The sequence below is a fragment of the Phalacrocorax aristotelis genome, chromosome Z (assembly GCF_949628215.1).
Source record: "Phalacrocorax aristotelis chromosome Z, bGulAri2.1, whole genome shotgun sequence".
Taxonomy (NCBI): domain Eukaryota; kingdom Metazoa; phylum Chordata; class Aves; order Suliformes; family Phalacrocoracidae; genus Phalacrocorax; species Phalacrocorax aristotelis.
The window spans coordinates 26,849,286-26,875,075 of record NC_134311.1 but is presented as its reverse complement, the minus strand read 5'-3'; the positions used below and the strand labels follow the sequence as shown (position 1 = coordinate 26,875,075).

Sequence of the window (25,790 nt, the reverse complement as noted above, 5' to 3'; positions counted from 1 at the left end):
TGGTGTCATAGTAGGCCAACTTTCCTTTGCTCCATAAAGAAAGACAATCCAAACAGCAGCTGTGAGAATTTCCCATGTTATTACAGTTAGGTAGCTAAAGCTGAGATCAGAAGGTGGAGAAAAGTAAGAGGCACAGCATGCTAGGCACTAGTGGTTTTGTACTAGTAAAGGCTGGGAGTGTTCATCCAGGTTGAGGTAGGTGTGCATGCATGTTTGCTTTTAAAACCCCAGATTGTAAGAATATAATGCAGATCTTTAAAGTGTGGGGGGTAATTTTTTTTGGAGCATCTCTTCTCCCACATGCGTGGAGACCAGTGACAGTGGCTTTTCTGCAGACCGCCAATGGTTCTTTATACTGCAAGATCAAATTGCTTGCAGCCTTCTCAAACCACATGCTTTAGAAGATTTGTTTATTCCTGTAACCTGGCACTAACCATGCAGATTCTCCAAAAATTGAACAAGCTGTCCAAGCACCCTCCTTTCCTCACAGTGATTCCTAAGGATTTTCAGCTGGCCAGAGATCACACTGAAGAACTGTGATCATGACCTGGTATATCCAGTTCAGCAGCTAAAATACCCCATCTGGGATCACCTGTAGGATCACTGTTGAAAAAGTAATCTTTGTTACCCCATTAGAGTACAGATAAGTTTTTCAGAGCTCAAGAGCACACAGCCCAGCTTTGAGCACTTGCTGAACAAGGTCTGTTTGGCTGCTGAAGCCAAATGGGTGAGCAGTCTTTCCTTGCCTATTCTGAGTAGAGCAAGGAGTTAGGAGCTGGGCTTTTAAACTAGGAATACTATGGAAGGACGATTACAACCCAACTTTAAACAGAAAGACAGTGGACAAGGGTGAAAAGAAAATAGTGCTAGGTGGCCAGAGCAAGAAAGGAATGGTGAAACAAGGTGGAAGTGCTCACCTGCAGAGTGAGCAAATGCATGAAGCCTGGGAAATATGCAGGAGCAATTGGAACTCTGTGTGTGGTCATGAAACAATAATGTTGCTGGGATAACTGATATGAGGAGGGATATCTCTCACTGCTGGAATGCTTTGATGCATAGGTACAAGCTCTTCAGGGGAACAGACAGTGAAAACAACATGGGTTGCCCTCTATGGAAAGGAGCCACTAGGATGTGAGAGACTTTATGGGATGGATGAGAGCTGCTGGAGAGCTTGTGGGTCAGATTCACTAGAGGCCAACAAGAGTGGTGCTGTGGTGGGAGTGCATTACAGGCCACTCAAACACAGTAGATATGGGCATGGGGCCTTCTGAAAGCAAATCAGGGAAGCCTCTGTATCACAGATCTTTGTTGTCACAGGGACTTGGACCTCCCTGATGTCTGCTGAAAAGGCAACACAGTGTAATGCAAGCAGTCAAGAGGATTTCTGAAGGATGTCAGTGACAACTTCTTGATACAAGCACAGGACAGACCAACCAGAGGTGGTGCACTCCTGGCTCTGCTCTTCATTTGCAAGGAAGAAATGGTTGGGAAGATAGTAATCAATGGCAGCCTAGGCTGTAGTTGTTATGAAATAGTGGAGTTCAAGACCATGAAGGGAGTGAGGAATGAGAAAAGCGGAGTATAAACATTGGTCTTCAGGTAAGCAGAATTCTCATTTTGGAGGGAAGTAGTAGCTGGTACCCCACTGGAAGAGGCTCTGAAAGATAAAGCAGCACAAGAAAACTGCAGGGGCTTGAAGTACAGCAGCCTTCAACTGCAAGAAAAGTCCCTTCTACTACTCAGAGAAATAAGCAAACACATCAGGAATGAAGCAGGGCTAAGCTGGGAACTCATGGAGCAGAAGAAGGGTGGATACGGGAAGCAGGGGCAGGCTGTAAAAGGAAAACGCAGAAGCATCGCCTGGGCATTAGGGTTGGTGTAAGGAATGTTAAAGTGCAGGAGTTGAGACTGACAAGGGGGTCAAAGACAACAGGAAGGGTTTCTATTACTACACAGGCAGTAAAAAGATGAACAAGGAAAGCATGGACTTGGTGCTGAATGGAGAGGACAATTCAGTGACAGTGGACAGAGATAAGGCCAAGACAGTGCATACTTTGCCTCAGTTTTCACCATCAAGGTCTCCTATGTCTCTGTGCTTACAGACGTGATTCAAGGATGAGGAAAACAACCAGCAGCAGACAAGGATGGAGTCAGGGGTTGATCTGAACCTGCCCAAGTCCACGGGACCAGATAGATGTCACCAAGAGTTCCTAAGGGTATCATTCCAAGGCCAAAAGAACAATCCAGAGAACTACAGCCCTGTCGCTCTGACTTTGGTGCCTGGGTAAATTGGAGATCAAGTTCTTGGGGAACATTGCTGGACACTTGAGGGTGAAGGTGGGGACAGGGAAGAGCCAGCCTGCATTTATGATGGGTAAATCATGTCTGACCAGCATGATTGCCTTGTGTAATAAAACAACATTTGCAGAAAAGGGGAGAATGGTAGATATAATTTACATCAACTTTAGCAACACTTTTGACACAGTTTTCCACTTCCTGAGGTATTTTCCAACCTGAATTGTCTTATGATCCTATGAAACAAGAGCTTCCATTGCACAAGGATGGTCGAGTTTCAGAGCATGTAGCGTGACTCCGCCCCAGTGTGTCAAGATTCAGATTGTTTTTGGGCTGTAACAGGGAAGCATCAGATGACAGTAGCCACAGGATTGTTTTAGACATCCCTCATCTGGATACCTGAAGTTAGTCTCCAGGGTGTTAAAATGCATCCATGTGCAAGGAGTATTTTTTACAGCGTTTCACAATATAAAATCTAGCTAATGAACAGATGAAAGAAACAGACTGTGTTTGACCTACATGACAACTTTGAGAGGTGTGTTTCTAATACATTTGATACGCTCTAATTGTTTGGGCATTAGGAAAAAACTTGCAACAATACATGTTGTCAACAAGGCATATTCATGAGAAGACTCCCTTATCATCTCCTTGACTTTGTGGTCCAAATAGGGTAAAAAAGATGTGAGAGGTCCTAATAGTTGAGCTAATATACACCTGGAGAAAAGGAACTTGATGCAACAGGGTTCCCCAACACTGCTGCCCCTCACCCTCTCCTGATATGTGATGTTCACATATCTATGCTGTAATAAGTGGAAATTAATCTGTTATTACAGCATCAAAATCTTTAATAACACATAATTACTCACAGCTTTTCTTGGTACAAATCTTACCTTCTATAATAGGGGACTGTATCAGTAGAAACTGGTCTGGTTAAAGCTAGTAGACTGGGCATAGGCAAGTGCATCCCTTTACTAATTCCAAATGGCTTTTGTTATGCATTACACAAGCAAAATTACATCAACACTGGTCCAAGATACCTTGTGTCTCCCCACTACTCACAAAGTTTCTCTTAAAATTATATCTGCCTCTGTGGAGTCCCAGGTGTATGTTCAGAGAAAGATTTTGTTAGTTTTTTGGAAGCTCCTGTGTGACTTAGAGGCAAGAGTTCCTGCTGACTTTCAATAAGATGTCCAAGATATTTGGAGGCTTTCAGAAAGTTTTGCCTATGGGCGTTGTTGCCCTCACTGTTGCATAGTCACTCTCCTTCCCCACAGTTACGTCTGAGGTTTTAATCCTTGAATCGAGATAATGAGGTTGTCTGAGTAAATGCTCTTGTCCTATTCATATAACTTGTACGAGGCTTTAATTATACAATGGTGAGGTGCACCTTCCATCAGCTCATAGATATATTGTTTAATATTTTTTTAATTTCTACTATCTGGAATGTGCACTTCAGTCACTATCTGTATGCAAAAATAGACCTTAGCTCAGGACATCATAATTAAACAGGTTCTGAGTTTTCCTGTGGTGTGCATACTTTATTTTGTGAACCAGACAGGTTTATTTTTCTCTACTGTGCTATGGTGTCGGTGAATAACACTTTCTCCAGTTCACAGTTGAGAAACTGAGGCTCCATGAGATCAAGGTAAAGGGATGGTCCTGCAAAAACAGAGGATGTAACAATGTCTGTCTAGCTCATGTTCCCAAGATGATAACCTGTCCCAGCATTTCAGCACATATAAAAAATGTTCCAGCAATATATTTGGATTTTGACTGTAGTATCTGGAGTTGCTCTTGGGGTAGAGAGAAGAGGAGGAGAAGGGTGCAGGCAGGGAAGAGATGCATAACAGCAGGGAGGGTGGGTGATGTGGAAGAAGAAAGATTGGTTTTCTCCAGCCAGCAGCACTGAGACCTTCAAAAGCTGTCTGTGCAAGCAACTTCATCCAAAGAGCTGTTGAAGGGACCTTATGGGGAGACTCAATGACTCCAGAGCTAGGGCTGAGCACTATTCCAGTATCCCACTCATGCCTTGCACTGGTGGTGTTGACTTTGTGCTTTGCCTACACAAATCTCCATGTTGCGTGTTGATTCTTTGTTCCCTCAATCCTTGCAGTTACCACCTTATCTGATATTTCCTGAGCCCTCATGTAGGGTCTTTTCATACATGCAAAAAGTAAAGCCTGGACAGAGATCTACTCCTGACATTGCTGAAAGGCAAAACTGTAGTTACAAAAAGAGCCAAATAGGCTTTGAACAACTCTTGAGAAGCACCACACATTGTTCACAGAGCAGAGAAAATCAACTTACCTATTAGTGGGACTGAGTCAGAAGTTGCAGGCATGATCTCAGCCACAAGCAGCATGAATACAGTCAGGGAAAGCAGGACAGTGATACCTGCAGGGAGAGAACGTGGAGGGGAAAAATGAGGAACTTGAACTCTGCAGCTGCTCCTCTGGTGTCTTTGCTGTTAATTATAACCATGTCATGATCTAAGGCTAAGCCAAACCTATGACTTCATGTCTGTCAGTGCAGATGACAACTTTCACAAAGTGAGAGCATTTTTGGATGCAACTTCATCTGCTGCCCTTTCACTTCTCTCAATTATACCCAAACCCTTGCTCCTCTTGAAGTAATCTTTCCTGCAGAGTGAAATTAAGCTTGCAGAACTGGTAAAATACACTGCTTTTCCAAAATATAGTGTAAATAATGCCCAGATGGTTATTAAGGTATAGGAGATACTTGCACAGACATGTCTAGTTTTTGGCTATTATGTATTATATAACACCCTCCAAAGAGCTGCAGCCTGTTTTAAAAGTAGTTTTTTGTTCTACCTGGAAAGACTGTTGCTAAACCTAACTGCCCTGGTGCTGAGAAATCACAAGGTCAATGCATGAACATTATCTCCTATTTTTGTGTCAACATTGTACTTCAGCTCAAATAGGTCTTTTCCTTGCACCCATCCTCTCTTTGATAGACAGCAATTGTATGCCCCATGTCCTGTGTTTTACTGCTTCCAAGACAGGCTGCTCAGACCCCTAATTGTTCTACTAACAGCGAGGGTACTTCATACCATTTAAAGGTCTTTGTCCTGATTGGAATTGTGCACTACTAACTCATAAGGTCTTGCCCGGACCAGTCTTGTGTATTTCCAGCTCTCCCTGTCTTCTCTTGGAAGCACCCCTCCTGCCTTTATTGACACACACAACAGTAAGTCTGATATAGCCCTTCATTGGCTGTCACTGCTTTGTGTTCGTGGGGGACTCACGGCTTGGTGTTTTGAGAGCTGAACGTGGAAGGTGAAAATCCAGTGCCCAGCTACTGCTGCTCACAGCCCTTCACTCTCTCTGTGTTAGTATGCTCTATTTGAAAAACAGTTAATCAGCTGTGAAATGCGTTTAGACGTACTTAAGAACAGAACAACAGAGATGACAGAGTACTATCACTGCTGCCTGTACCAGCAACAACTTCTGCCTTATCCAGGGTAAAATCTAAAAGATTTTAGAAGTGTTTAGCACAGGATGTGTGAATGCCATACAGAAAGCTGTTACCCTGGTTTCTGCAACCAAACAAGTACTTGTATTGCTCCTTCAGGAAAATCTTTATGCATCAAGCACCACAAGTTATTTATTTTCCATTTTATAGGAAATGCTTATGAAACAAACGAATTCTTTATCACATACCTAAAGAAATCTTCTCCCCTGAATCAGCTGGCAAAAGGAAAACAAGCAGTGCCAAGCCCGATATCAGAACACAGGGAATGAGTAGGTTTAAGCCGTAGTAGAGGGTACGTCGACGCATGGTGATGGTGTACGTCACATCTGGGTATGGTTCTTTACAGCATTCATAGTACATCTCATTCCTCTTTCCTGGAACACCTACAGAGAGGGAGATCAGAGTAGTGGGGAGAGATGCAGGACTCCTGGGTAACCCTTTGGAGGCCCAAGAACTAATGGTTGTTGAGCCAATATGCGGCACCTCCACCACACATTGTGTGTTGAAGAGTGCTTCAAAGTGTCCTTTAGCAGTTGGTAAGGGAGAAAAGACACCCCCAAATCAGTTACCAGGCAAAAGACATTTCAAAGCACTTGTGGCCAATGATGCACATATGGATGAATAGATTAAAGGGGACACAGGACAACATGCCTCTGTTCAATGTTGTTTGAAAGCTGAAATACATGACTACAGGGTTAAATGAGTCAAGGTAACTCTTAGTGCATCAATGTCTTTAGCAACGTCTGAGGCAACAGTGCAAGACGTCTGCTGTTCTTAGTCCACCTTCTGTGTTTTCTAGGGTTTATTTTAATGCCTTCTGAATCATTAGAACCTGGCTTAGCCAAGAAAGGTCATCTGGGCCAGATCAAAACAGTTCTGAGCATCCCAACCTCAACAAGGAAAGATTTGCGAGCGGTGGCCAAAGATAACTCAGTAAAACATGCATTTTACCTTCCTGCATCCAGGGAATGGTGACAAACACCTGACATCATGTTCACTAGACCATGCTGTGGATTTTCTATGTGACAGGTGCCACAGGTTCTTATTTTCCTGTCATTCTCTTATACATATTTGCTTTGTTTTGTCAGGAAAAACAGGATGTGGCTTAATTTTCAAAAAAGCTTAAAATCTGTCATATCTGAAGGTTAAGAGACATAGTTGTCCAATATAGTTGTATTGCAGGGTTGGCCGTGGTGACCCAGCTGCAGTAGACTATCTGAGATGCTGCATGGCAGGGACTGCAGCAGCCGAGGAAATGTCAAGGGAGCTGGAAGAACTCAGCACCTTTTACCTTTCAGGCCACCATAGCTCACCTCTTTTTTGTTTCTGTGCATATGACAAAAGATGTGACAATGGGTACATTTTGGCAGGATCATGGCAAAGTCTCCATAAAGGATATGCCCATGGCTTGCCTGGGGTGTTAATAGTTTTGCTGTATGAGCTAGATAAGGGCCTGTTTTGTCCAATCCTGGTCAGGGTTGAAGGCAATTAAACCACAGGCCAGGCTCTTAATCAGATATGCAAAGTTATTGGACAGAAATAAGCAGTATAAAGGAGAACTGGAAAGTCAGGAATGCTCTGAAATGGATGGACTTTAGGAGGACTTCCTTACGGAGGACTTCCCTACAGAGTCCTTTAGCTTCTCACGGAACTGAACACCGATTAGGTTTCTTATTGTATTATTTCTCAGATGCCCTGAATGGTAAAACAACTGCACACAGTTGGTCAGTGACAGTTATTTCCTTGTCTGTATATCCAGAATGGAAGATGAAATGTCCCTCCTGCAAGCTCTCCTGAGGGTGGTCTAGGGTCTATAAATTTCCATAGCATTGCTTCTGATTTACACCTGCATAGATGGGTTCAAAATAACTCACTAGGAGCTCACTCTGAATAGGTAGATCTGAGCACAGATTCCCCTTTTAAAAATGCAGGTGTCTTCCAAAGCACAGAAGGGGAGAGAGACATGCTGAACTGTAGTTATTATGAACTGGTAGACATTTTGATCGTTTTCTGGGTGAGAGAAATGAGCTGTAAAAGCTCATTCCAATTTTGCTGAAACAGTATTTTTCACTCCAATCCGTTTTTGATTGACTTGTCAGAGTAGGTGTGACAGTAGTGTTCCATGGACCTGCATAAGACAAATCCAAGTTTAGTACTGACAAGCTGCTCAGATGCCTCGGGACCAGTAGATTTCTTTCACAAACTCAGTTGCAGGCAATTGCTTCAGAACACCGTGTTTTCAGACACAGCTCAATGAATGTGGCTGAAAGGTTGTCTATGATCTGTGATTTTTTTCTTTTTTTGGGTTTTTTTTTCCTATCTCTGCATATAAACTTCTAATATCTGTATTTCATGTCCCAGTGGGATTGATAATTTCTATATATTTGGGGTTTGCCTTTGAAAATTAGACTACTGAAAATTTTTAGGCCAGCTGATTTACCCACTAAATCCCATTCTCCATTTGAGATGTAGTTGGAAATATCAGCCTCGAGCATCTGCAGGTCAATCAACCAGCCACTGTGAGTCCAGGAGCCAAACTTCAAATCACACTTCTGCACATCAAAGGGGAACCAGCGGACATCAATGTAACATGTGCTCTTCAAAATGCCTGTGGATAGAAATCAGTCAGAATGAAGCACATACAGGGCACGGTTCATTTCTACCCTATTTGTCCAAACAATTTTGAGTAAGTTTCTGCTCCAAAAGCATGCGTGATGTATTCACAGCATAACCAAACGAGTAGGACAGGTGAAAGATGCTACCATGAGTGGAATAACCTCCCTTCCTGGGGGCCCATGAAGACCCCTCTCTCTTTCACTGCATCCTTCAGTTAGGTTGCCCAGAATATTCTGGCCATGCAGGAGCAGCCCAGCCTGTCTCCTAGTGTTGGCTGGCCCCAAGGATCACAAGCAGTGCTGCAGGGCCTGACAGGAGTGTAGACTAGATAGATGTCCAGGTACTGTAGCTTGAAGTACTGTGACAAACTCTTTGAAGAGAGTTCCTTGTCAGGCCCTGCACTACACCCATGCCCCTTGAAAATAGATTGTTATGCTAAACCTTGCTTGATACTCACCTTTTTCTTCTGTATACCTGAGTCTAGACACTCTGGATGTGTCTAGTCTGCTATCATTATTTCATGTGACATTTTAAGCATTTTAGGAGATGAATACTTGTATAGTGTTGCAATCTAATTATTCCCTCTCTTTTTTTTTTTTCGTTATTATCTGAGAGAAGAAAAAAAACAACTGAATAGACGCTCCAAACTTTCTTCTTGGGGCCACAGGTATGGCTGTGGGACTCCCCCAGCTGTCCAGCAGCATGGAAGGCTTGGAGGGTAGGGAAGATGATCTGCACAGCCTTCCTCACTGGTAGCTGGCGGCAAAGCACAGAGGTCATCCCTGCACATTCTCCTCCCTGTGGGCCTGCATCTTTGCAGCCTTCATGTTACCTCACCAGTTCACCATGTTCTGGCCAGCTCAGAGGCACTGTGTGAAAGAGAGGCAGCTTCTGCTTCATTGCAAAATTATCTCCAACACTGCACTTAGTCTGCCTGCGTGCTTTAGAACACAGGCTAATGTGAATCCCAGGTCTAAGTCACCTAACTGAGCAGAGTTTGATGTTTTGCAGTTTTGCAGTAATCCCCAAAACAGAGATCCTTGATTATTATCTCTGCCTGCTGCTGCAAAGGCTGAGGGCATTGTGGCGTAGCAATGCGTGTAAGACCATGTCCCTGCACAAACACTGGTGCTCTGGGGTGACTGGGTTCCCTTCAGTTGTCCCTTTATGTTCTGGGAGGTATGACTCTCACCATCATGGCTATTTTTGAATGGGCTACACGGAGGCTTTTCTCTCAATTTCTCCTGAATCTTGCCTCTGCTCCTTTCCTTAACAGCAGACAGCTACCCCCTTCTTGTTCTTTCTCTGTACTCCTCCACTGATATTGTTTGTCTAATGGAGAGCAGCAGTGAGTACAGCCTGCTCTCAGAGTCACGGGAAATAAAACTTTCATGAAGCTTTGGAAGCACCATCTTCTCTCTTCCATGTTTTTCAGTGTCATGATTAATCTAGTTGCTTCTGTAAGCCCTTGTTGCCAGTCAGTGGTCTGATTACCAAGTTTTTCTTCTAAAATTTTGCAAAGTAGTTTGGCAGCAGTTAAAGCCCTGTACCAAAGGATTTCCTGTGCTTTATACACCAGAGTTCTGTCATTACTTTTTCTGTCTTTATTTTTTTCCTTTCGTTCTTAAGGAACCAGTTCTTCACCATGGAGTTTGTAGCTCACCAAGAGATGAGCAGGACACCAGATCTGCCCATATAGGCATCCTCTGCATCACCTCCCTGCCTGGAGCATGGAGAAGGCTCTGTCTGGTACATTCCAATTTTATTCCTGTCTCACGTGGCTCTCTGGAGAGCAACCCTACCCATGGGTCTGTCCCAGTGAAACCACAGGGGTGATATAAGAGGTCTCAGGGGTAGGGATCAACAGTGGACCAGCCATCAGGAAAGACCCACTTTCTCCCTGGTGGGCCCTGTGCACATACTTGGATTCAGTCCACCAGCAGCTATGACACAAAGCTGCGGTGTTTCTTGTCAACCACAGTGAGTGACTGCAGGGATAGCTTATGTATTTGCTGGTAGGTCCTGGCTGCTAGGCCCTACAGACACTGAATCAGCAATACAGATGGAAAACAGGCTGAGGCTCAGGTCTGGCTGGCTGAGACCAGTCTCAGTTTGTCTTTGCACCCAGAGTTGTAGCCTCAACCTGGCATGGAGGACTTCACTGCAGAGGAATTGCTGCTCTTGGGGTGTCCTGTGGTAACATGACTCTCCACTCTCAAGCAAAAGCTAATTGGATTGCACATGAAACATGATGGGAGGGTGCACACCACCCTGCCTTAGTCAACACCTCAGCTGGGCCTCTGATTGTTCTAAGCAAACCTGCTCAGGAGAGTGATTTATTGATTTATTGATTTGTGAAGTGGAAATACACCACTGATAATGGACCAAAATTATTTCAGTAGGTTTGTCCCATAATTACAAAATTTCCACAGACTGCTTCTAAACACCTTGGTTTCATTCATGAAGGAAAACTGCTTGTAGTTATTCAAAGCTACACATTCACTTAAAGCAAACAAATGCTCTCTGTGCCCTACCTGGAGGAATATATTGGCAGGATCCAGAGTAATTCACCAGCACATTTGTGTGATATGTTGCATCAAATCTTTCATCCGCACTATAACACAGTATGAACGAAACAAAACAAAGAACAAGCAAGATGATGTTTGAGTTAAGATGTAGTAACTGTCAACATAAAAATAATCTTCTGGCTGAATTTAATGCACAGAGTCTGAATTAAGGTTCTATGCCTGGGGGAAGAGTCCACCCTCAATCACTGTTTTGGCTTCTCATAAACACTCTTGGTGTACACCCAGGCATGCTGCTTGTATGCTGTAATGTCCTCAAAGAAGTGAGAGGCAGAGCTGCTAGATGTTTCACAGCAAAGGCAGAACTGAAAGGAGTAGCTGTACACAAAGACTGGACAGTCTGGCTTTTCTGGGGATGCTGTCAGAATCAGGCAGCTCACAAGAAAAATCAAGGTATTTGTACCCAGATGTCTGCTATAAGAGTAATGGTGGCCTGAGGCAACAATTCTGCAGTCTTTTAGGATGCAGAGGGGCCAAGGGTTTTCTTCAAGCAATGGAGGAAATAACTGAGGAGAAGTTGTTTTAGATTTGTGGCTTGGAGGAGGAGATTAACTGAGACTCTAAGAGCAAAAACCAGGTGAAAGGGACCAAGAAAAGATAATTTCTTTAGTATTCCAGCAATTCTGAGAAAATTAAGGGAGTAATGAGCTGGACAAAGACAAGAATTCTTCAAGGGAGAAGGTGTGGGGTCTTGCTCCAGAGGGTCTCTTTGGAAGAAATTAACTACAGAGGGTTACCCTGGCTGATGCTGTAGAACCTTGCCTGTAATGGCTATGTGCAGGTCTACGTTGCATGACTACACCATCTTACACACCCTGTCTGACAACCAGACATGGAAATTCAGATTCTCCATCCCTCCTGTGACCTATTCTTTATTCACATACAAGTCATCACTCCCCAGCAGGAAAAAAGGGTATCAAATTGAAAAGGTTAAGTGCAGAATGAATGACAGCTATCAAAACACATAAAAGGCAGCAAGAAAGGTTTTTATAAATGCAAGGAAACAAGGAAAAGACAAAGGACCAAATAGATCCATTACTTGCTGTTGAAGGAAAGGAAACAACAGGGTGCAGAGAGCTGCAGTATCCTGCATCCTCTGTGCTTCACTCTTCACAGTCTGTGGCTCACCACAATTAATTCTCGCACAGTGGCAGGAGTCCAGGGCAGAATAGGGGAGGAACAGGTTAAAGACGTAGATAAGACAGATTCCGGTTGGCAGGGCTGATGACGTTTACTCTTGAGAACTGAAGGGACTTGCCGAAATACTCTCTGAAGCAGTAACAATTATCTGTGAGAGCTTGTGGAGAACAAGGAATGGCTCAGTGAATTAGGGAAGATCAAAGAGAACCCTGATTTTTTTTTGTTTTAAAAAAGGTCAAATTATAGACACATCAGACTAACTTCAAAGATAATAAGATGAAAACAGCTGGCACAGATGTTGGCACAAGGGCCAACTGCATCAAATCAATCTAATTTTCTTACTAACTCAGAGGAGGCAGGTGATATATCTGAACTTCAGAAAGCCTTTGCCACCTGCTGTTCTTATAAACAAACTGCAGTAATACCAGGACCAAGCTATATGCCTCCTTTTCAAAGGCTGAAAATGAATAAAAAGACTGAGGAGTAAAATGTAGAAGAACATTTAAACAATTGAGGATACTGCAAGCCTCCTTCGGATATCTTGTAGTGAGGGCTTGGAATGGGAACAGATCTTGGTGAACTGGACACAAACAGAATGAAATTCAGTTTTGATGTTTAGAAAGCATTACCCTTAAAACTGTCAGAAAAAAAAATCTAGTAAGACGGCAAGGCTGAAGTACAACATCTGGGGTTTGTGACAGATCAAAAAACAAGTCCAAAACTAAGATGTTAATCAGAGCAAAACCAAAATCCCCTCCTCCTAGAAAGCCTTACGAAAACATCTGTCTAGAGACTTTCCACTCCATTCAACACTACAGAAATGCTGGCTAGAGAACTGAATTACCGCTCTGGAGGAAGAAAAACAGATTAGAGAGTGTTCAGAGGGGAACAGGAATGATGGAGAGATTTATAAAATATGAGTGATGAGGAAAGTGACAGGAAAATTTGTTTGTTTAGTTCAGGCAGGAACACTATGGCAGAGATATGATAATAATTTTCCAGGACAGCCATGGTAATTATAAGGATTGTTTTCTCTCTGCATTCACTGGGAAAAGGTAAAGAAGATATCTGCAGAACTACAGCAGGGAAGACACAGACAGACTCTTAGAAATATCTATTAGCTGGCATTTGTTTGCTTTTATTGTTACTGTTTCAAAAGTAAGAGCAAAATTCCCAGTTGGAAAAATCCCCAGAATATTAGTGAAACATGGTTGATTTTCAGTATCTAATGCTCTAGTTCTAGGCTCCCACTGGCCATTACACGTCTTGCTTACCTGTTATACAGAAGAATGTCTGGTACCCAAATCTGGTCAGCTGGAAATCGCAAGTTCTGCACACCTGGGTATTCATACTGATCCCAAGACAAGTAAACATCAACCCAGTACTGTTGGCAAATACATACATGAGATTATATGAGCTGGTAAATGTCTTTTAAGTTTTCTGGAATATTATGGGAACAGAATGGATTTTGCCAGTAGCAATAGCAGTAGTATGACAATAGTTTAATTCTTGGCTTTAATTATTAAAAAAGGTTGGCATGCATACTGTGGAATCCACAGTGTGGTGACTGAATGCTGTGAGCTGTAATTTAATTTAGGGTCTAACTCCTCCACCTTGTGGCATGAAGCCAGGCATCCCAAACCTTTTCTGGTGGGCTGGCAGAAACACTGGCAGTAGGCACCTCCATGAGGCACACAGTTTCTGAGCTGAGGTGGCTTGAATGTCTTGGGTGTCATCAGTGGTACATGGACCATGGTCTGACAGTCCCTCTTTGGTGGAAATAATTTAATCTGTTACAAAGGTTGGGTGATTCTTTTAATAACCACCTTGCTATGAGAGGTGGGCAAGTGAATGGTATATCCCAAGGGATTGTTTCCGATCCCCCCTCCTCCACCCCAGCACAAACAGTAATTCAAGAAAGGTGCAGGCACAGCTTTTGCACCAAACCTTGTGACCTACAGCAGAACTGTATCAAAGGGCTGCAAGGGAAACAGTTACCAGTGCTATAACTGTGGAACATCTTTGCAGGGGTCCCACAGGCCCCATCCTAACAATCCTGTAGTTCTATAGGTTAGTCTGGGTTAGGTTTTGCAATAGAAAACAACTCATTTCTGCTGTAAATCCCAGCAGCTAGCCGAGGAAGAAAGTCTTTCATCTGCACCCATTAACATGAGATAGTATTTGGCTGCTCAAGTCAAAGCAGAATAAATTCAATCATTCAGGTCTCTCACAGGCTTTTCCCTCCAGAGCTGCATCTTTACTGAGCACAAACCATTACGGACATCAGTTTATAAGTGATAAGAAAAGACTATACCTCTCCCCGTATGCAGCCAGCAGCAGACCTGATGGGAAACTCCCTCCCCCAAAGCCCTAAGTGAAGATCAGTTTTGTTTATCCTGCATGGCCAGTGCAGGTCACTCTTCAGCTGAAGCAGGTTGCAGAAGAGGGAGGAGGAACATTTATGGATGAGGTTTGTAAAGTGCAAGGGAAGGCAATGCTTCCACTGACGTGCATGGGCACTGCCAGTAGCAATGCAGCATGGGGATCCTTGTGGTCCCTGGCCACCCCACCACCCAGTCCAAGCAGTCTCCACATAGTCCAGCATGGCTGCATTGCTTCTGTGTTCAGGGGCAAGTGCTGGGGATCTTTGTGCCCTGCCCTCCACAGAGGCACCCCTGGCTCCACATTTCAGAGGGAAGTGGGGATTTGCCCAGAAGAAACTGAGTGCAGGGTGCCTGAGTCTTACTGGCTGTCTGGCTCCTTCACAACAAGTCTCTGTCACTGGCCTTGGAGAGGGCCTTGAGGCCCTTGAAGAGTGTCTCCTTCTGCTATGGTGTCACCATAACCTTGGTCTCTTCGCTACTAGATCCCTACATCCACTGGCCTAACAACACAGTTGATTTCACACTCCAAAGGCCAACAGGTCTGCCAAAAGGATTAAAGTAGTCTCCTGCATTTAATTTTCAGCTCTAAAAGGAGCACAAAAGAAATTTCAGAGGACTCAGAATGCCTGCTTGTTTCACATTATAGACAAGATAAAAGACAGCAGTCTTGCTTTTCAGCTAAGAAATCACATTCAGTGGTTTGCTATTAGAAAGGGTTTTTTTGCTTTATTGACACAGGTTACTCACCATCTGCAGCCAAGCATTTGTGATCAATACCTGATTCTTCTCATCCTTTGAACAAATGGGGGAAGGAAATGGAAGAGAAGAGAAAAAGGGATGAGACTCAGAGTACAGTTTGATTACAAATGGAAGAGTTTTGGTTTCCTTTAGAAAACTCAGACTCTTGGGGTGAATAAACACAAACTTTATAGAGTAGATTGTGAGCTCAGTGCAAAATTACTCAACTGCATTATATGGCCCAGACAATAACGGCTCTTTTCTATCTTTTAAACCTACAGACCTCCTGCATTTATCGTAACCAATGAACAACAGAAGTGAAAATAATAGGTAATCACTCTTAATTTGCTGGGGACAGTAGGACTGCTTACCAAAAGCACAAGTTTTTCCTTCTAGCTAGTTGGTCAAAACAAGACAATTTCCAGTACCATGCAGCATGCAGTAGTTGGAGAGATTTTACGTTATATTTGCTGCCACTGCAAAACACTGTTGAAACAGTGCTGGTAGTGCTCTTCCTTTGGAGTGTGTGTTATGTAGCTTAGTTCAGGCTGAAAGGGAAGGAAGGGCTGACCTTGGGCAAAATCTAGCACATGGCAAAAGGACACAAATGCTGCCTGAGAGGGAGCTAACATGGCACCTGCACAGAGCAGGAGTCTGTGCGTTCAGACACCTGCATGCGGAGGCCACAGGGAAGTAGCTCTGACTCACAACAGAAACAAAGAAGCTCTCACCAAGCTTGTCTCCAAGTGCTGTGGGGAGCAGCAGGGTGCCCAGCTTGCTGCAGTTAGCCTGCAGGTGCATGACCCTGTGGTGCTACTGCCACAGCCCTCCTCCCCTTAGAGTTACCCTCAAAGTACATATGCAAAGAAACTGACCCAGAAGCACCAGGAAAGATGTGAGTTATTCAAAAGCAGGCTGCCTCATCTCACTTTGAGCTGCATCATGAGGTGTGTGCTTTCTTCTGCGAGACCTTTGGTTTACTTATTGAGTGTTCCATGCAGGAACCACTGCATGACTGCAGACTCCCAGGCTAATGCATGAAGCAGAACTGCCTGGAGAAGCCTTCTAATTACTGATTTCCCAGCACACATGATACTGGTACTGCTAATCACTTAGCACGAACCCTGTCTGTGTCATGATCTCTTTTCTTCTCTCACTTGGGTTGTTGGACCTGCAGAAACACCCCAACCTAAAAAGGGAGACATCATTGATCTGGAGGATTCCTGATTGTTTGGCACTGTGGGCAGAGTTATCCTCTGCAGCCAGGCTCCTGTCCCCAGGGAAAGCAAACTTCAGGTATGAAACGGGCCTTTGCCATAGTCCTCCACGCAAAACTATCTATCACACTACTTCCTCTTCTGCTCCTCTTGACTACCCTTGAGACAGGCCTAAACTGCTTCTGCTGCTGGGAGATGCCACACAAAAATCAGCTGGTATTTTATATCATGTTACACTGTTCATACATTTCATTTTCACCTCTCTACCGCTCCCCAAATTGTGGCAGAAAATATGTGCCTCTCTGTGCAAACCACAATCCACCTCCAGAGGCCCTGTCCATCTGATACTCCGTTTGTCCCCTTAGTTGCAGTTGCTGAAACAATTGTAAGAAAGTCCACAATAAGAGAAGAAAAATCACACACAGGGTTAAGCTTGTTGAGACGTGGTTTTTAGATGCTACAGGATTCAAAAGGATAAACACCACCTTGGAAAGGTATAATATCCTAAAGTGAAAAAAAACAGAGCTGGTAATTGATGGGGTTATCAGGGCTATCTGTGTCAAATGACCTGGGAAATGAAAGCAACTCATCAATACAGAGGCCGTATCCTGGGGATACCCAGAGGCTAGCCCTTCCCCATCTGGCTGATGCCTTCCTGGCCACCAGTGATTCCTCAGGTGTCTTCTAGGGATGGTGAGCATGATGCTTGTCTGAGCTGCTCATTAAATCCTAGCAATACTTTGTGTTGCTAGCCAATAAATATCTACTTGATGATTGTAAGCTGCATGTGTCCTCCTTGCAAAGTCTTTCTGTGTACTGCTAAAGAAGCCTGAACACCATGACCGAAAAGATGGGCAGCAACAGTTAGGCAATTCCTTTACTGTGTAAAAGGAAGGATTTTCCCCTATACATTGCATGCTATAGGGAAGGGGAGGAGGGAATCTTCCTCTGTTCGTTAGCTACTTGAGAGCCACAGGGGGATGCGTTAAAGTGCAATGTAGATCTGGTGGGCCTGTGGGTTTCCGGCATGTGGAGATGCATCCTGTCAGGAGCCTTTTATGCATGGCTCTGGATTTACAAGCAAATTCCCTTTTACCTGACATAGAAAGTTTGTGCTTGACAGAATCCATGTCTAAAAAAGAGAACATCTAGGGCTGACTTCTGTATTTCACAAAACAGTCTGCTGCCCTTACTTGCTCCCCTGTCACATCTCTGCGAGCTCCTTGTTCCAGGTCAGATGCTAATGACCTTAGTAATCAGCTTTGACTCCAAACAACTCATCAGCCATGTATTTCAGGTAGCATTAAATTTATTACCTATCTTGGATATGCTTTGCCTCCTTTTCACAGGGCTACTGTGCTCATCATGTTTGTCCTGCTTCTCAGATTTGTTTTGCAGTCAAAGGAAAGCTTATCTATTTCACTTCTCAAGGGTTTATCTACAGTGTAACCATGCCCTCCATGGTCTTCCTTGTCTTGCCTTTTGATAATAGCAGTCAGCAAAAGCACAAAGTCTCACCAGGGCTTTAGGTCTCTCAGCCTCGGGGGAAAAAAATGTCACTTCAGGATGTTTTCATGGCCATTCAAAGTCTATTCTTGTCCTTGCCCTCAGGTTGCTGAGCTTTCAAAGGGCGTTTGTCTTTATGGACAGCAAAATATAGAAAATATTACTTCCATATTCAGCACCAATCAACGTTATTGCAGGATGGAACAGCAAATTTTCCAAACAAGAATATGAGTTTGGCAGAAGTGCCTCGTTTGCAGAAGCAGCAAAACACACTTTACACTGGGCAGGCATTTGTCCAGGTGTAGCTCTCTTGCTAAGCCCCTTCTAAAGAAAGACTCCAAGGATCCTGGCCAGGAAAAGAGTGCATGCTGGGGCTTCCCAGGAGGGGAGGACTGTGGGAGTGTCCACAGTCTGAATCCATCCCCTGTTAGAGAAAGAGGATTTCAAGGGCAGAAGTGTTTATGGAGCTTTCAGTTTCTGCAGGTATGGTGGTTTACTGAGCCAAGTAGCTTTGCATCCTGTAAGGAGATAGTTTGGCCTTCGGAGTAGGCTGATGGCCTTGCCTTTCCAGAGCTGCAGAGGAACCACAGGTCCTGCTGACTTCATCATGACCTGTGGACTGCGTGCATTGCTGAGATACCCTGGCACAGGAGGGACCACTTTTGTCAGTTACAAAGACACTTACAGATAACCATGAGAGTGTGTCCCATACTCTGTCGCAAAAGGTCACTGGCCAGCACTGCTTTGCCTAAGTAAAAGCTAATTGTTGAGCTTGGGAAGTGCTGGAGGAGCTTCTCTTACTGTGTGTCATTGGTTTGTGCAGAGGGATTTAAGGTTAGTTTTGAGGCTGCCTTTCCTTCCAGGAGAAAACTTGAATAATCCATCATACTGCTTTTCCTGTGCAAGGTTTCTGTCTGACTTGGCACTGTCAGCCTCGGCGATGACCTTCCCTCCATGTTTAGCAGTCTCTCAGCCTCTGGCTTTCCCTGCAGCAAACCAAAGCAGCCCTGCTAAAATCCCAGGTGAGGCTGGAGATAACTAGTCCCCAGAGATGCTTTTCCAGCACTCCCCTGACAGTTTGCCTGCATTGCAAATGTTCAGCTCAGACAAACCAGTTTCCTTCTGGTATTCAAAAATGCTGGAAAAGCTAATGCTGTGGTCACTAGCTAGGGCAAAAGTTGTCCTCTAAATCCTTCCTGTCTTTATCTGGGTCACTTTCTCCCCTTTCTATCTCTGGCCTGAGCCAAATTAATCCGCTGCCCTGGATATCTGCTTATTCCTACAGCCACATTTGACCCGTGGAGAGTGTCAGGGTTAGTTTGGTTTATTCTTGTGCACATGCTGTGACATGTGAGTGTTTTAGTTTGGTTTTGTTTTCCCTGCTCTCAATCCAAAGCTTACAATGTATGTAGGTCTGCCTGCCTCCTGCACGGCTGCCTATCAGTAGATTCTCCCTTGCTCCGCCAACATCTAGATAAATATAACAGCCCTCAGCCATGTAATTATCTGGTTCACAGCACATGGACAAAAAACCCAAAGCCCTTCCTGGTTCACTAGTCACATCATATGGTAATGTGTCATCTCTGTAGCAAGGTGCTTGCTAACAGGTGACTGACAGGTATCGTTAATCCTTGCCCTCTTACAGAGCCACAGAACTGGGAGTTGAAGCAGCCATTGATTTATTGCAAGACACGGCTCAGAAAAGACCCAAACTGAACAGATGATTCTCAGAGGTCACCGAAGGCCATACGTGGCTACATTAGTTAATTTCTTTCTTTCTTTCTTTTTTTTTTTTTAAACACTGTTTTTGTGCCTGAATATGAGGAGGAATATGGTGAAGAGACATGGAGACATTGACATGGAGGCTTGGAAAGTTTTGTTTACAGAGGCATTGGTCTCTGCACAATATTTTGATCATGAGTATCAAAAGGAATTGATGAGGCTTTCAAATGCCTGTATACTCCATCTATGGCTGCAACAGGCAGTCCTTTCCATTGCTGAAATACCCATCTGCCCACAATCTTCGGTTGATTAACCGAAACTCAGCTTAAATGCATTGTATGGTTGAAGTTTCACAAAACCAGACAGTTTGAGGAAAACATAGGTTGCCTTGGCAACATTCAGTAAGTATCGCTGGACAGCCTTTATATTTCAGGGGTCTCATTAAAAAGTTTTAATAAATGTTGCTATGGTAACATCAGCTGATCAAGAGATACCTGATGCCTAGGTACTTCTCACTCACACAACTGGTGACTGAGGGTCTTCCAACACTACAGATTTGTGCCTCACCTGCCTTTTTGCCCACGTTTTCCAATTTACTCTGCCACTGTGGTGAAAAAAGGCAGAATTGTTCTTGCCCTGACATGTCACATGATCTTCAACTACAGCCCAGGGCTGTGGGTACCTGTCTTAGGAAACTAATTTTATTTTTCAAAGATGCAGCTTCTCAGCAGTGCCTGAAGATCAGGACTGCTGTGAAATGTGTCATGTTATAGACTCCATCACTACGTTTGAGACTGTTTGACCTCAAGCACTTCAACAAACACCTGCACATCCTAGGGACTCTCTGTCCCCACACTGACACAGGGTCCTGGGGAAACTGAAGCCACCAGCTTTGTCCCACTGTTTCACAGATGCTTCTCATGGAAACACCAAGAGCTGGGTCAGAGTGCGTCACATGCTTGGTTCCTGGGGGAAAGGACCAGCCAAAAGCAGCCAGTCCTCCATTAAAATTCCAAGTCATCCACACATAGCATGTAGGTGTGTTTGTATAGTGGTTTTTGTATTCTCCAGGGTGCATACCTCATCCTGAAATAGCCCTCCATGTGTTTTGTGCACATTTGGCAGGTGTTTCAATAAACAGGACTAGATACAAACCGTTATTCCAAGCTATTCATTATTCATTGTCTTTTTCAGTATTTGAAATAACAGGGACAGCAGTGGGAGGAGGGTTGAGAAAGGTCCCAAATAGGCCAACCCTGAGTACTTATCAGAGACACACTCAAGCTATCTACAAGGCTGCCTTCGTTTTTTCTTCCTGTATTTGCACGCTGCTGTGACAGCACAGTGAAGTAAGGGGACATAGGCCTGTTCCAAAACTCAAGTGAGCTCTTAAAGCCTGTGATCAGGGATGAAAAATGGGGAGAAGGTTTTCACTGAGGAGCTGAAGTCACTGTCTCTCAGGAGTTACACTCAGAGAACACAGTGTTAAAATACTAACCTTCCAAACACCGAGACTAAGAAATACTAGGTTCAAGACCACCCCAACAGCTTTTATTTAACTGCTTTATTGCACCTAGTGGCTTTAAATTTGTGACCATTTGCAGTGCCCCTGCCCCATGCAAGTTTCCACAATACCCTGGCAACAGCAAGGCATGGCCAGAAGTTGTCTCTGATTTCTGGGGACCCTGCTGCCTTTCCTGGAAGAAGATGTGGAAAATGTTTTCCATTTCAAGCAGCTGAGTGCTTCCTGAAAGGATGAATTCATTTGTCTGCTACTGCTGCTAAGTTCCTGAGGAATATTAAAGAAAACCTCACTTCAAATAAATTTTGCTCCTGTGCACTTTGGGGAGCTGATGTAAAAGTACTAAAGTCTCTTTAAAAATCCTTGATGGCTCAGATTAGTTACCCAAGATTAAGGAATATCCATAGGCTCAAGATCTAAATTCTCACAGCTTCAAACAGCTTGCCTTTCAGCACACAGGCAGCAAATTGGTTAGTTAATTGTGAAATGCCCACACTGGATGACCACCACTGAAAACCCCAGAAGGAAATCGGCCATTCTTTTGTTAGAGCCATGGTCCCCAAGTACAGCTTGTGGAACCATGCCAAAAGAAAACAAACTGTTGAATTGCTGCTCACCAAGTGAGCCCCACACACACTCTTTGCCCTGAGCCAGTCAGAAGCCAATGACAAAAAGCTGCAGGTAAAATTCAGGTAATCAAGGCTTCATCATAATACGTCATGCAAGTGTGTGCACTAAGTAGTATTAGATGGGAAGCCATAATACCCATGGTGCCGAACTTCATTATGCTAGCAAACTCATGTGTCGCATGTTTAATTGGTGTAGTGACATTTGATAATGCCTGACATTTATAAGGGAGCCAAAATACTAAATCATGGCTCAGTTAGCCCTGGCTTTCCCACTTTTCAAGCTCGTTCCATGGTAATGAAGAGGTCATTTATTCCAGAGTTCAAAACTGGTCAAAGTAAGTGAGCTGTATGACCAGGAGAGAGAGTTTGGTATTTAATTTTAATGAATCTGTTGGTCTAGCTACCTATCTGTAATTTTTCTGCCTGCAGTTTTAATTACTACTATTTATGATCACTAATTACTGATTTTCAGCTTTTATAATGATGTCCACTCCGTTTTCCTTCTCATTTACACCATTTTGCATCAGTCTATCTGAATTTGTTCTCAAGCCTGAAATTTCTGCTGAAGAAAAAACTTCCTGGAATTACGTGGTTTGGTACAGTAGGTCTATACAAGGAGAAATAGAGTAAACATAGCTCACAAAGGAGAGGGAAAAAAAAGGATACTTCAGAAGGTCAAAGGAGTCAGTTTATGTCTCTAGCACTTATCAATGCTTTGTAATTAAATAAAATTCAGAATACTGGCTTCATAACCCTTTCCTTATTACTTCTCTTTTTCACATACTCTGTGTTTCAGTCTTGAGTGGTCAAGCTTATGTTGTTGATGTTATCTATCCATAAAAGATTGGTACAGGATATTCTATCACTATCGTGGTTTAATCTAGTGAGTACTGATACTATATTGCAAATACTATGTGAACAGGTGCTTCTGTTTACTGGCATATTTATATTTGTTTCCTTGAATCACTTTTCTCTTGATCTGGGTTTGCTACGTAACACCCAATGCAGAGATTTGGACATGTGATGGTTCTGGGAGGGGATGATCTAGCTGCTGTAAAGTCAGTTTAGGAAGAGAGACCTAGAAATTTAACCCTTGAACTTTCTGGCTTTTTAATTCACCTGCAGAACCAGCCGTAGAAAGACTGCCCTAAAGGATGGGATGGTTAGGAGGATGATGGCTTGGCTTGCCCCAGGGTCAGCACCTCTGGCTGCCACCCTCCTCTGCTCCACTGGCAGGACCACTGCCAGCACTGGCTGCCTGGCAGCCCTGTGGCACCTCTTGCATCCAGCCACACCTTGCAAAGGGGGAAACAGTGCCTATGTTACATTAATGCTTGCCGGAATGAATAAGCACATTTTCAGATAAGAAAGCAGAGCTGCTTTCACAAGTTGGTTGAGTATAACAAGACCCTTCTCTGTCTTGCAACTTATGAAACAAAAGTACTTAAAAGCAAGGACATATCTGCTAAAGGCACTCAGGTTTGATAGAGATTATGTGAAAAAAATCAGACTACGAGGGCTGTATCAGACAGAAGATATCACAGGGCTGGGCATTGCCTTCCTCCAGCCTTCTCACCTTCACCTTATGGCATAGAATCTACTTTCAGGCAGCCTCTAGCTTTAGCAATTCTCACTCAATTGGAGAACGCTCCAGCAAAGAGCTCATTGCACACCAGCTCTTGGGGACTGAGTTCAAACGTCCTGTCAACTGAGGAGCAGATCACCCGGGAACCAAGCAGGCTGATGAAGGCAAGCCTGATGTGAAAAGATGCATGTATTTGAAAGTTGTTCTCTTACCAAACGTTTCCTCAGAAAAAACCCAAACCAACCCAAAATCAAAAATCTCCAAGCCCATCATGTCTGCAGTCTCTGATTTAGGGGAAAACCAGTGCAAGCTAAAGCTTGACCCCAGTAGTTTGACTCGGTCCTGGAGAAAAAAACTGCTGTGCTGCTAAGCTAGTATGCTTCTTACAGTGGTAGTGACTGCATCTGAGCACTCAGGGGAAGCACATGCAGACCCTTCCCCTTTGTTTCTCTGCACAGCAAGGCATGGACCCAGTTTTCAGTAGAAAAACTGAACCTTTGTTCTATGTTGCACCACTAAGCTCTTCTGTTACCTTGTCTTGCTGCTTTCCAAACCTGTCAAGAACTTTGACACACTGCAGCAACAAAAAACTGCATTTTAAGTGGGATTGTTTGCAAGCATGTGATCAGGCTTGGGATAATCCTGCAGTCCCTAGGATGTACAATCATTTTATACACTATTCAGAACTAGTACTATTACTAGTAGTACTAGTAGTTAGTAATAGTAATAGTTAGTAATAGTTAGTAATAGTATTAGTATCTAGTATTAGTACTAATACTATTTAGTACCTAGTAAATATTCCAGATATAGCATTTGTTTTGATTTTGCAGTCCAAAATACAGTAAAATTATGTATTTTTTGGCTTCTGCAAGTGAAAAATGGCTTGTGGGTAGTTGGGGTTTTTTCAGTATTTCTGTTGCTTCTCCCTGGGCAGTCTCTTTTTCTAGTTGTTATGCCCTCTGAAACAAGAGGAAATTTCCACAAGAACATCTTAATAACCATGTAGGATTACATACTCAGGCAACCTGTTAGCTGCTGGGGGGTTTCTGGGTCAGTGGCAGCTCTAAGGGTCAACATGGAGGAGAAAAGTACCACAGGACTTCACCATATGCAGGGAGCTGAACAGCCAGACCCTGCAGGCTCCGCAGGAGGCAACATTGTCAGGGACAGTGTGGCAGCTAGGCCCTCTTTCTTGCACAAGTCTAATGAGTGTACTTAGCAGTGCACAGCCTCTGAAAGGCAACAACACAGTAGTTACTAGAAACCTCAGAGGTGTGTTTGCTTTTGGAAGAGAATTTTGAGGCATTTATTATCTCTGCAGCATCATGTAGGCACCTGGTAGCACTCTTCTTAAAATTAGACTCTTCATTTAGATTTTTATTTTAAATGTGTGATATATTTCTGGTCTGGCATGGTTTTCTTCTTCATACTCTTCTGCTGATTGACTGTTTTGTTTCTTTTTGTCTTTGTACATTTAAATTTGCAGTTTGAGGAAACATGCGGCCTAGAAAGCTAATAAAACAAGGGTTTCCTGTGGACCACCAAGTGCAGCGAGACTATCGTTGCAGTGGTACTGATGCACTGACCCAAAGATAATAGTAAATAGTATCACTAGCAGAAAGAAAGCTGGAAGATAAAGACTGTATTTTTTAAAAATACCTCTCTAGTGCTTCCACATAAAGGATGTAGACTCCTTCAGATAAACTCCCCTGTAAATGCTAACGGAAGCAATGAAAAATGTCATTCATGATGACAAATGGTTTCTACCTAGGGGGCTCCTATCACAACAAGCCAAGGGAAAAATGCTTGTATTTCCTCTGCTGTGAAAAATATCATGCCTCATTTCTTAATTGCTCTAGTCTGACCAACTGTTTCAGCTCTTAGACAAAATAAGAAGAGACCTTTTTTCCAGGTACTCTTGGATGTGGTCTACACTTGCTTGGGTTGGCAGAGCTTGGCAGGGCCTGAAAGTGCTCTGTAGGAGAGACCACCAGCCAAACGTCTTGCTGATACAAGGTGAATGTCTGGCTTCTGCCAGGGAATGGTGGAGGGCAGGCTCCAAGCAAAAGTGACCCTCAGAAACTGCATACACATGAGATGGCTCAGTATGAAGTTGTCCTTACGCTTATAGGGCAAGGCAAACTGAACTGAGCCCTGCTGCTAAACTGGGGGTGTAACTGTCCCTCTTTCTGCTCATTCTTTCATGGATGTAAGAGGCCTGTCTTGGCTGTAGTTGTGAATTAATATAATTTTTGAAAAAGTCCTAACCCTAATGACAAGAAGTCCTTCACTTGCATTTGTCTACCACAACTGTGACAAGCAGAGAACATGTTCTTCATGGCTTTGAGTATGGTGGCAC

The 25,790-nt window shown here is 43.6% G+C and overlaps 1 protein-coding gene across 1 annotated transcript in view; it reads right to left on the bottom strand.

Annotated features, from left to right (window-relative positions):
- The window catches only part of LOC142050201 (neuronal acetylcholine receptor subunit alpha-7-like), a 72,888-nt gene that overhangs the window by 17,022 nt on the left and 30,076 nt on the right, over positions 1-25,790 (bottom strand). The window contains exons 5-10 of the mRNA XM_075078621.1: positions 15,260-15,304; positions 13,403-13,512; positions 10,938-11,017; positions 8,228-8,395; positions 5,976-6,170; positions 4,603-4,689 (exon numbers count right to left, since the gene is read on the bottom strand). Coding sequence (XP_074934722.1) covers positions 4,603-4,689; positions 5,976-6,170; positions 8,228-8,395; positions 10,938-11,017; positions 13,403-13,512; positions 15,260-15,304 — 685 coding nt within the window. The remainder of the gene's footprint in view (positions 1-4,602; positions 4,690-5,975; positions 6,171-8,227; positions 8,396-10,937; positions 11,018-13,402; positions 13,513-15,259; positions 15,305-25,790) is intronic.